General features: G+C 34.6%; 2 protein-coding genes across 2 annotated transcripts; both read left to right on the forward strand.

Annotated features, from left to right (window-relative positions):
- Positions 1–77: 77 nt before the first annotated feature.
- On the forward strand, positions 78–3,312 carry LOC105268196 (probable cytochrome P450 6a13). Its single transcript, XM_011307538.1, has 4 exons — positions 78–1,916; positions 2,181–2,402; positions 2,492–2,743; positions 2,821–3,312. The coding sequence occupies exons 1-4, from the start codon at positions 1,076–1,078 to the stop codon at positions 2,958–2,960; spliced, it is 1,455 nt and encodes a 484-aa protein (XP_011305840.1). The 5' UTR covers positions 78–1,075; the 3' UTR covers positions 2,961–3,312.
- Positions 3,313–6,678: 3,366 nt separating this feature from the next.
- On the forward strand, positions 6,679–10,080 carry LOC105268204 (uncharacterized). The gene is made up of 2 exons (XM_011307550.1): positions 6,679–6,902; positions 9,279–10,080. The coding sequence occupies exons 1-2, from the start codon at positions 6,791–6,793 to the stop codon at positions 9,617–9,619; spliced, it is 453 nt and encodes a 150-aa protein (XP_011305852.1). The 5' UTR covers positions 6,679–6,790; the 3' UTR covers positions 9,620–10,080.
- Positions 10,081–12,942: the final 2,862 nt, after the last annotated feature.

Below are 12,942 nucleotides of genomic sequence, written 5' to 3' on the forward strand. Positions count from 1 at the left end.
ATATGTCTCGGATGAGTGGAAACGATATTGCGTCGCTTCCTTCTGCTTTTTCCCATAACTTGCGAGATTCAACCGACCAATGGAATTTAATTATACAAGAGCAATTGTGTCAAGGGTACATTACATGATCACCTAAGTACATGAAGGTGTACCTGTTATTTTTCCTCGAGTTGAAATCAACGAATCATTGTCACATGCTTTTGTTAGCATTCTCCAAGTTTTTTTTTTCAATATTCTACCAGTGACAACTGGCATTTGTGATTGTCCTCAGGTTCCAGGTGAATTCGAGAGAAGGGGGGGACAATGGGGATTGTCTTGGGTACATCCTGCCATCGTTCGTTTACCCCCAGTAATTGGTACATTGATGATGAAAGAATAAATGAGAGGTGTTGGACTATTAATATTTAAAATCGATGGTCGCTGATGATTTGTTTATAAAAGAGTTCCTTCGAAATAGAAAAAATGCAAAAAAAAAATAAATACCACAGCTTCCTATCTATTTCTCATAAACTTTTGGGAAAGGAAAAATTTCAAAAATATTAGCTTCTGAGTTATTCCTCTAAGCAAAAATCTCCCAGAAAAAATCCCTCAAAAATAGAAATGAAAAATAAATTAATAAAGTTATTCATTGGATGGCTCGTCAACGCAAATATTCAATCCCCCCGCTTGGCTCTTTCTTGTTGAATACTTTCGAATAATAATGATTTTGGATTTTGGCAAATATTCCCTTTTTTAAATAGCATTTCCACGGTTTTTTGATTCTAAGGAATAAATGATCTTTCATAAGACGAATATATATAAAATAACCAAGTATCATCGATTCTGTCTTGAAATCGTGAATTAAGAATAACGTGCTCCGAAAAGCTCATAAAAATTTTTCAAACGGTACGTCCATTGGTTTCAGATACGCATAAATTACGGGCATAATTCCTGGCAATTGCCTACTCCACGATAACTCAAGCCATTCCCGCAAGCCTTCAAAGATAACAAATGTAAGCGAATAGTGCTGGAGTGAACATAAAGAAACCCGTGAAAAAAATTGAATTGTAAATGTGAAAGTAATTGAAAATAAAGAATGGATTTCGTTGTTGAAATGTTGATAGCTCCACTGGTACTGATTCTGATGCTCTTTGATTTCTTCAATTCGAAATGGGAATGCTGGTTCCGATTAAATATTGAGGGGCCTGAGCCCAATATTATATGTGGAAATATCGGTAGTGTTGCCTTAGGACGAATTTCCTTCGTAGAAATGGTCAATAAATTTTACAGAGAGTGGAGGGCCGAGCCCTATTTCGGGATATTTGTCTGGCGAACGCCAGTTCTCATCATCAACGATCTGAATGTGGTAAAGTACATTCTGCTCGATAATGCTAAATTATTCGCAACTCCAAAACTCGTCATTGGCAGAGGCATCATCCACCAGAATTCCTACAAATCTTGTGGCACAATCGATCATTCGAAAGTCCTTGAGACGGTTTTAACGTCTGAAAAGGTGAGGGACATGTTCGATTTGGTGATCAGATCGACTAATGGACGTCAAGAGACTCTGAATAAGATAATCAAGGGGAAAGGAGTTGTCGATTGCTCTCAATTCGCTGAATATTTTACCACTGAAATCTTGATTCACTGCGTTTTTGGAGTAGATGGAAATTCACCGATGGAGAGCGAGAAAATCAGGACGATCATTAGGGGATTATGTGGTCCTCGCGAGCGCTATTTATATCCGAGAAAACTGTGTGTCATCCTTCGGGTAATTTGCTGTCATCTGGGTGTGAAGGAAAACGCTAAGAAATGGGAATTCTTCGTCAATTTGATTCGAGAGAAAATTAAACACCGGGAGGAACGTAATATCGTTTGTCCTGATTTCATCGGTGTTCTCCAGGATCTCAAAAGCAGAACTCATGGTGATAATTTGGGTGAGTCAGTTTGGAGGATTGAAAAGTTGGTGAGACCATTTTCGCGAAATTATCCAGTATTTTTTCACGTTTTTGATGATTTCAGCTACACTGACAAAAAAAATTATTTCCCAAATATATTAACTTCCCATCAATAATTCGGAAGATGAGAAGATAGAAGAGAGGAAGAAAGAATAAGAATAAAAGAATAAGAATAAAACACAACAGCATTCATTCAGAAATAAATTGCTAATTGATTAGCAATAATTATATGTTTGATTGCAGAGTGGACTGACGACTGTTTTCTAGCCTCTGAAGCGATTGCCTTCCTCATCACCAGCTACAACTCATCAGTATTATTAATTACCGCCGTATTATATGAACTCTCGATTAATCAAGAGGTCGAGAAAAGGTTGAGAACAGAAATCAGAGAGACATTAAAATTTTATAACGAATCTAACTGCAATGTCCTCGACCGAATGGAGTACATTTCAATGGTCCTCGCTGGTTTGTAACAATAATTGAAGTGACAGCTTGTTTTTCACTTTTTGACTAAAAAAAAATCAGAAATTAGAGTTTTCACAAAATTTGTCCAGAAACCTTGAGGAAGCATCCCCTGAGGCCCTTACTGAAGAGAAAACTCAATGAAAACATTCAGATTGAAAAATCGCAAATGAAAATGCCGAGGAACACCAGAATAATTATTCCAGTCTCCAGCATTCATCATGACGAAAAATACTACCCAGAGCCGAACACTTTCAGTCCAGAAAGATTCTCCATAGAAGAAATAAATCGACGTAATTCCATGACTTTTTTACCCTACGATGGAGGGGCCACCAGTTCCCTCGGTAGTTAGAATTATTGCCGAATATCAATTGCAATTGAAAAATGAATTAATCAATAATATATTGCATTTCTTTCCCAGGAGAAAGAGTGGGGATTCGCATTACAAAATTGGCCTTGATATTCCTCCTGAAGAGCTTCAGACTAAATCCTACAAAAATTAATTACCACAGCTATTTAAAATTCCAGAAAGTTCCAGTGGATCTGATTCCCTCAGAGTAATCAAACAGAAAATCAATCTCCAACGTTCTCTATAAAAAATTGTCTCAATGGAAAGTGATTTTAGAAAACAACGCCATAAGACTTTTTTCGTAGAGAATTTCGTGAGCTAAGAGCAATTTCTCTTTGAATTTTCCCCGGTGTAAATAAAACACAAGGAAAAAACGATTGAATATCAACTAATAAATACAGAGTGTAAGTACAGTCTTGTTTAAATGGATAATAAGGTTGTAAATATTTTTTCTACCTGCGAAAGAGGCTTGCGGGGTTGTTCCATTGCAGATATTCTGGAGTAAAAAAATGAAAATAAGTGGTTATTGTATTGAAAATAAAGCAGTTATTTTTTTGTAATGAAGTCAACAAGTTCATGGGATTCTTCCGCAATAGTGGAAGGAATTCGTCAAGGAAAAATACTCATGTTAGCAATTAATGAAATAGAAAATGAAGTGAGTGTTTTTTTCGGAGTGAAAAAGAGGTTCCCCACTGATTTGTTAATCGAAGTACAAAATACAGTAGAAAAGGCAAACACTATTGAAATTCAATGCTTCGTATCTTTCCCAATATTTCAAAACATTGAATTGTGAATATTCAATGAGACTCGAGACATTCCAATGCCTGCTGCCAAGACAATTCAGTGGTGAAGTGGAGATGAGTCGATTTTGACTATTGCTGGTTTTCACTGGATATCTAGAGATCTAAAGGAAATAGGAAAATTATGGTCATTACCTTTTTCATAGCTCTCATTTCGCTCTAAAAAAAAGATTTCAACAAAAATATTTCTATCGTCCTCAGATTCCGAGATATCCACCGAAAAAGCTTGAAAGTAAAAATGAATTTGTCTCGGTTTACCTTTTGACAACTGAATAATCAATAGAAACTGACAGACAATTGAATCTATCGGAGAGATGAAAGTGAGGCAATTGAGGTGGGCGAAAACAGCCTGATCCAACCGGAAGAGGATGGGCATGGCTTTAATTGACTTGGCTGCAGTATAACAAACATTATCATGTACTTTTTTTCATGTTGCAACAGGCATACGTGGTAATAGAATGGTCACGGCCCGACGATTAGCACATTGACACGTTGTAACAATGCCTGACTCAACTACAATATTTATTTTCCCTAGATCTCCCTATTTTCGATGACAAAAAAGGGCGTGGAAAAAGTATCAATGGCGTTACTCATGACTGATTCATTTGGTGGTCAAGGTCAGCAAGTGAAAGTTCTTTAACTGGAGCAATTCACTTTGGATAATTTTTTATTCCACTTCTCTCGTGGATCCATTAGCTTTGATATTGGTAATTCGAGGAGGAAGTAAAGAGGAAGACCATTTTCACTATGAATCATCCATTACTCAACGAGATATGAATTTGCCTTCACTTTCTAGTCCTTCGCTGTCACTTTGAGAGACTCCGAACACGCGAATGTATTGGAAGAGATGGATTTCGTTGTCTTTCACTTGGTGATGCTTTTTTTTTTAATGATTTCAGGGTTTTGGGAGGAGATGGGATATTTTATAGTTGAACTTTAGGCTTAAGAAGGTGTTACTGATGTCTTCTCTTCTCTCATCTTTCGAAATTTTTGAGAAAAATAAGAAAATCCGATAATCTTAGCTAGACGGGGGAAGACGACATTCTTGATAAACAAAATTGTGTAGTTTTATATTTAATCATATTTTTTTCATCTACGCAACATCTTCCGTCATGTAATACGATCCACGATCTCACGAGAATAATCAAATGAAAAAGAAACTTAAATACACGAAGTGAGATCAATCGAGTGTGTGGGCTTTCACCGCTTCACGATCGACCAGGGAATGATTTTATCAGTATAATTTTATTCTTTGTCCTCATGAAGTGTTTCTCTTCGTGTTCCCAGGAAAAATCAGATGACATGATATGAAGACCGAGGAATAATCCAAATTTTGAAAGAGGAGGCTTGTCGTGACGGAAAAAATGAATATTCGTTTTCGAATTTTTCAATTGCTAGAGAGTTGAAGAGTTATTACCGATATTTTCTCATTTTTCGTTTTTCGTAAATTTCTGAGGAGCCCTGAATTAGATTTATGTGAAAAATATCCTGCTTTTTGGTTTCTCATTATTTCATGGCCCACAAATTTTCACGGTCGTGCCTTTATTTTTCTAAATTTTTGATAAAGTTTTGAGAATTTTTTAAAAAGTTTATCGTGAACGCAGGAAAATTATTCGGCGGTAATGAAATTTCGTGGGGATATTTTTTAACGCCAACTTTATCAACCTTTTGGCAGAAATTTGTCTGAAAAAATAGAGAAATGAGGAGATATCGGTAATAATATCCTAATTCTCTGAAAAATCATTTAACGCAGTTTCTATGATTTTTTCAAGTAACTGTCCATCACGCTAAATGGGAAAGCAAGCATTCAATGGCTTTAACTTATTTTAAAATGATGAGACTTCACTGAAGCGAGAGCCTGCCTAACGATCCATTAATCGAGGATTATTTTAAAGTTGGAGGAGAAAAAAAAAAGTATCATGTACACGACTCAGAGCAACTTTCGCTTTTCTGCGAAATTTCAACATTAATATGGATTGGGATTTTTTTTCGGGTTGTTTTTGAAGATTCTTAGAATGTGGGGAAATCCCACTTTGGGTTACGCATCAATAATTTGATTACAGAGTGACATAACAGCTAAACCCAAAAAAAAATAGCATTTTTAGTTTGATGACATTCCCTGGCACTTACGCTCTTCTGTTATTAATTGTTGATAACTTTCTAGTGGATTTTGTTTATTTGATAATTTCGAGGGGTTGCATGAAATAATTATGATATTTTCCATATATAATTAAGAAATTGGAAATTTCGAGAATCGATTGACAAAAGTTCTGATATTGAAAAATAAATCCAGCAAGAATTTTTATTAGAGAAAAAAAAATCAAAGGACTTGAACATTGACCTATTCAAATTCTCACCATCTATTACTACATAAAAAAAGAAATTTTTTTATTTTTTGGGACTTACTCCCAATTTTGCAGGAACATTCCTGAAAATCTGGGGGACAATTAACATTAATTGAAAATGAAAACAGTAATTTTTATTTGAAGTCTCTACATGTTTCTTAAAAATTTCCTTAAACCACCCACAGGAACAGAATTTCTCTCCCGATTTCTCTGACGAACTGATTATAGATTACTTCGATTATTATTAATTGATTATCAATGATATCTTCTCCGTTCAGTCGTTAATTTCCTCAAACAGGAAAAGGCTCCTTCTATCCTTCTCCCTTGAGTGCAAAACTAATTATTGATTATTTCGATTGATTATCGATCATTCCATCTCCATATGGTTGATAATTTCCTTGGACAGCCCACATCAACCCATGAGACAGTGGACCGTTATGTAGAGCGAAATCAATTATAGGGCGAAAGTGATTTACCGGAGCGTGAAGCGCACCATAAAACTTGATAATGACTTCCCTTATTTGAAGAAATATAAAAAATCAAATTCATTCATTCCATCAGACGTTCTCTCTTGATAGTCTCGATGAGATCACCTGGACAGATGGATTTAGCTTCTCCAAGTGTTTATCTGGTGGACGTCTCGGTTTTAATTCTCTCTTTTGAGATGAGAGCCAACTTACATGTACGTGGTACTCTGGTGGTACTCATCGGCGAGTGGGGACCAGTCCTGACCCAACGGGGGAACCCCACCCCGGTCTATCCTGTATAAAATGCCACCACGAGAATCGCTCACAACCAGTCTCATAATCAAGTGCGTACTTATACCTACGGTATCATTATTTTTACTCAGGCCCTCCTGCAGGTCTTCTTCTCGAATTTAAAACTCCTAGTTTGAAAATGAAATACGTGGTGGCAATACTTTTCATTGCGGCTCTCGTCGTCGCTGAGGATAAAGACGAGGAGAGACCCAAGACCTACAGGAGGCTCATCCCCGCGGATATTCTGCGCGGTGAGTTCTCAATTACCTCATATTAATTACAATTAACTAAATATTCTCATCAATATTGCATTAAAAATTGCAACAGCCACACAAAATAGTCATAATTTTTTATGATAATATTAACTTTAATTGATAGGATATTAATAATTAATTGGTCAATTCAAATTATGTCCGTAGAAAGTCATTTCGAGGAAGACTATCCCAAATTATTTATCAGACTTTTTCTTTTTCCTGTATTTTTGGGAAAAGCAGCGGTTCAAACTGGAAAATTTCTGATGGAGTAATTATCGATTTTTGAAGGTTTCAGGTAAATTGTTGATCGGATTGATCAGAAAAAATATATCGTTTTTGTATTTCATCGTTATTTAATGACTCATAAAATGTTATGATCGTAAAGCTTTACGAATTTTTCTAAATTTTATAAAAAACGTAAAAAGGTTTGAGGTCATTAAACAATGATCAAATTAAAAAATGGTATACTTTTACAATTAGCTCAACAATTTACCAGAAAACTTGAGAAAGTCTAAATTTTGTTGAAATTCTTCAAAAACTTCTCAATTGTTTAAACCCTTATATATAATATGATATGATAATAAGATAAAAAATGGTAAATAGATCCGTTCATACATACAATTCACCCAATCAAATATATACCGAGTATTTAATATATTATTTACTACGCTATATCAACGAATATTTCAAAATGGAGAAATATATTTTATAATATTTTATAGTTATATTTTTTTACTTGTGTGCAAAATATATGAGAAAATCTCGATAGACAATGAGAAAAACGCGAAGATTTATTAATGGATTGGAAATAACTGAAAGGATATCAATTACATCATAATTGCTTAAGTAGTAAGTGAATGAATTAATGAATCACCAGGGGAGCCTCGTCCCACATGCTCCTTGGATTTCTAGTTACAAGATAAACACATGTCCTTGCTCTAGCCAATTAGAGCTAACCGTAATACCGTAATTCGCATGTACAAGATCTCACCTGGTGACACATCCACCTGATTACCCGTTTCCTCGAAATTCACATCTAATTATCCTGTAGCTCCACCCTGTTTATGCACCTCTGTCCTGACACAATGAAGAATAAAGTGCTTCGAAGAAAATTCTTCACGGATCACCTCAACTGTAATTGCACAAGTACTTGAAGTGCTTTAGTGCATTTGACAGTGAAAGTTTTCATCGCCTTGAGGCGTTCTAGTATCACTGATGCATTTTAAAGGGCAAGATTTTTACAAACAGGTGGAACTTCTGGTACTCGAGTACTTCAACTTTTAATTGACTTGAATTTCAAGAGGAAAACATTTCAGTTTCCAATAATTGAAGATTTGATGAGTTATTCAATAATTTTGTCTGGGATTTTTTTTCAATCGGGTGTAATCTGAGGAAAATAATATAATAATAATGAATAATATAATAATAGTTCATCGAATTGACTCCCATGAATTTTCAAGTAAACGGAAAATTACTTGACAAGTCGGGATAATCTAGAATTCAAAAATATTGCTATTAATTTTTTCGGGAGTTTCAAGTTTTCACTGATTTTTTCAGGCAATTGTGGGGTTTAGTAACAATTCTTTGGAATTTTCGTGGAAAATGTTAAACCGTGCGAGGGAAATTGAAAAAATATATTAATGTTCTTAGAGGTTTCAAAAAGTTTTGGTGCAATTGATTGGAGATATGCGTCCGTTAATTTCTATGAAACTTTAACGATAAAAATTGCGAAACGTAAGTCGCAATGTCAAGGTCAGAATCCGTAAAGACCCAATACGATTAAAAAAACAATCGCGTCAATTCGGCTATAAATTTTTCAACGGGTACTGAAAGTTCCGTAATTCTCATCATAAATGTTAGCATTCATTGAACCTTTATCTCAGTACACGATGATTTGAACAATGTCCGGCAAATCGTAATACCAAATTACTGTTAAATCAACAAACTTTGATAAAATAATCGTTCTAATTATTCCAGTGTAATTAACACTGTAATAATCCTCTGTGAATTATCGCCTCTTCAATTTTTCCCAAAAATTAATTGATTTATTTTTTACCAGTAGCTAGAGTAAAAATAACATATGTAATTAAATTAAAAATTGAACAATTAAAAAATATAATTCTTCCTCAGCTCTGTGTCATTTTCCAAATGCAACGACTAAAATTGTAATTTATAATTGTTTATTTCAATTTTTCGGATTTTTAATTTTATTTCACTACGTGACACGATAACAAAACGTCATAATCAATTTTGCGGAATTTTTCTGTACGTGTCAATCCACAAAAAGTGAGAGAAAAGTTTAGATAAATGATAAATTCGTGAGAGGGCTGACATGGGTGGACTTGACTCAAACTGATAAACTCTTCCTTTCAGATTTTCCTGGGATGTGTTTTGCATCAACAAAATGTGCGACTGTAGAGCCAGGAAAAACTTGGGATCTGTCACCATTCTGCGGTCGTTCAACATGCGTACCAGCTGAAGACAATTCTGGACGTCTGTTCGAGCTCGTTGAGGACTGTGGACCCCTGCCCAAAGAAAATCCCAAGTGCAAACTATCCGAGAAAACCAAGAAAACATCACCCTTCCCAGACTGCTGTCCAATATTCGAGTGTGAGGAAGGCGCTAAACTCGAATACCCAGAAATTCCAACAATTCCACCCCCCGAACTTGTCGAGGAGTCAAACCCCACGGAGACGACCACAGCCAAGGCTTAACCGTAAACCGAACGTGATAAAAAATTGAAATACCAAGAAAAAAAGAAAGAAGAAAATATGATGAAAGGATAAAAAATAGACAAAAATGAGACATCAAAATAACGGCAAATTTATCCGAAGCACATATGACTCTGACGTGACTCGATTTGCTACTCGAAAAATAAATTGGCATCTCGACCCGGTTACACCCCTCGCATGTATATAAACACTATTCTCAACACGTTCTGATTCACCGTTAAAACTTTGGAATTCTACCTATTCGATTATCTGTGAATAATATTTTTTTAACGATAAAATCGTGCACCACTACTTTTCTACACTGTTTTTGTTTTTTCTTTTATATAGAAGTTAAACTATTGAGTCGTGGAGAATTAAGATACTTCACGTAAATGTATTACATGAAATTGAAGGATATGTGTGATTGTAATTATACGATTAAATTAATTATTATTTAATACTGATTTATGAGTTGTTTTATTTCCATCGTCATTTGGTGGTAGGGAAACATTTTATTCGAATGAATTTTCGATTTTTCATTCCAGAATTTTATTTTAATTGAACATTTAAAGTGAAGAAAAAATATGAATGTTAGAAGCACTACAAGTGAATTCAATTGAAGTTTAATTCAATCTCGACTTGTTTTTATTTTATTTTTATTTTATTAATTTCTATGGAATAATTGAATTAAAATTTACAGTTTCCATGGATTTTTTTGTAAACGTAGGAATTGTCATGCTATCACATTTCATTCAATTGCCTTTTCCCTCGATTTTGCATTGAATTTTGCAATTAACTTGATTCTCATGTTTGACACAGGAAAATTTTTTTTGAAACGTTTTTCTCGTGTCGCAAGCGGCAGGACAAGGAGACCTCGAATGAATGACCGTCGATATTATATAAATGTGTGATTAATCTGAAGAACAATGAGTACAGAGTGGAAAGGATGAAAGATTTTTAATAAACGCGATATATTGCGAAGAATAGGTGTTATCATTTAATCGATTTGTGCCCCAGGAGGCGTGAATCCCGGAAAGTTGGTGCCATGACCCCAGTAATTCCTGTGAACTTTTGGTCTGGATATCCTCTGGGTGGAAACAATAGGGGTATATTAATTTGACACGCGAAAAAATCACGTGAGAGATAAAAAGCTGAACAAAATTACATAGACATTGAGATCAAATCGAGAATTAATTGTTGAAAATAAGAAATAAAAAATCCTTATTGCTTTTTAATTTATAGATTCACAACGGCCAAACGAGCCGCAAAGTTTCCTCGGCATTCTATCCATTATTTTTTATCCCATCCATTTTATTAATTAAGGGAACTAATTGGGATATTCAATTGAGATGCACCTCAGCCATTTTACTTTTCCCTCAATGCACAGACTTATGGAATTACAATTGGTGGAGTAATAAAACGCTAATCACAATTGATATTACGTATGGGATTTCTAATATGCGTTAACTATTTGTGAGCTACAAAGTTGAACAAATTCTTCCTCTTTACATAACATCGTAATTATTCTTTATGAAATTGTGTTACTTCCTAGTGCATCCGATTGAGGAAGCAATAATTCTCGCGGGGATTATTTCTCTTTGAGAATGAAATTGGAAAATCAATTTGCACAGAATAAAATACAGACAGCAAAAATGAAAAAAGAGAGCATTGAAGAAATAAAATTACAGGAAATTAGTGGGAGAAGACAATAAACATAATTTGATCACATGAATTACTGAGGAATTTGAAATTTCATCAAGAATCGATCAGAAATTGCAAGAGTGAGTCATTAAATTCCATTTTTTGTCCGAAAATTTATGTAAAATATTTGATCAATATATTATTAATTATTCTGATGGAATGAACAGAGAATTATCAATTTTTCATGAAAAAACTCGATGTGAGATAAGTCGACTTTAACTATTGTTCAATTTCGATGAATATCTCGGAATCTAAATGAGATAGAAAAATTCTTGTCATGAGCTTTTCCGTAGCTCTCACTTCATTCTACAAAAAAGCTCATTACAAAAATTCTCCTATCTCCCTCAGATTCCGAGATATCCACAAAAATGGTTCAAAAGTCAAAATCCACTTGTCCCAGTTCACTTCACAACCGAGTTCTCCTCAATATTAAAAAAAAAATAATAACAGCACAAAAACCGTTATCCCGAAAAATATGAAAAACCTTGTAATCCCTGTCCAACGAAGTGGTGTCAATGGACAAAGCCCCCCATGAATCGCCCACACCTCCCCCTGAAACCATTCATCACGCATCATTGACTGGAAAGAGTAAAAAAAATCTCGTTACAAAGGCAGTGTCTGGAGGTTGTCGAGTAGCCAGTGGAGAACTGAACGTCCTCGTTTTGAATTTTTTTTTTGTGTACCCGAAGGCCCAAATCTATCACGCTTGCGTAAACACCAGTTTTCAATAGCAAAAAGACAATAAATGCGACAAAACAACTAGAGCCCATGAATCATCCAAAAGGGTTCCACATATTTCACCCTCATACACACTTTGACCCCTCCATGTAAAATACCAATATTATATAACTGATTAGAATATAATATTTCTATCCCCTCAACATGCATAAAAATTATAATTATGATGATCCAAATTTCAATCATCTGGAGTACTTCACACAAAATTACGATTTTTCATTTTCCTTTTTTCGTTTTATAAATAATTAATAATTCCGCAAGTATTGCATAAATCTCATAGAAAATAACGGGAATATCATAATTTTTCATAACATAGTGGTGCTATAGTACTAGCTGTAAATAATTATTTCTCATTGTATAAAGTATTGATTATAGTACAATTGTTGATAGTCTAGTCTTTTAAGGTTTGTAAGTATTATTAATATTGTAAATATGGATTATTTTGTTGAGAAGTTAATGGAAGAGAAAAAAACCTCTCGACGGAAACTTTGCCAAGAAAGTTTTTTTCCCTCTTGACACGCAGGAATATTCCACAATGAGGACAGACTCGGGTCCAGAGACCTCTAGATAACTCATTTTTACCGTTTATTTTTTATTCATTCGTCCACCATTTTCCGTTATTTCGCGGAGGTCAGTCTCTTTCGCCGAGACTTCCGATATTCATGAATTATTATACAAAGGAGACCAGAAATAAATTCAGAGGTATTAAAACATCATCCAGATTGAACTGTTCGGGTAGAAAGCTACATACAGAGATAACGATAATTCATGGCCTCGACCTGGGAGTAATGATGAAAGTTTTTGATATTCAAATTTGACCTGCGGCCATTAGAAATTTAATCTCTAATTTTTTTACTTGAATTTTTTTCGTTTTAACGTTTATTTTT

This window comes from Fopius arisanus, unplaced genomic scaffold, assembly GCF_000806365.1.
Source record: "Fopius arisanus strain USDA-PBARC FA_bdor unplaced genomic scaffold, ASM80636v1 scaffold00003, whole genome shotgun sequence".
Taxonomy (NCBI): Eukaryota; Metazoa; Arthropoda; class Insecta; order Hymenoptera; family Braconidae; genus Fopius; species Fopius arisanus.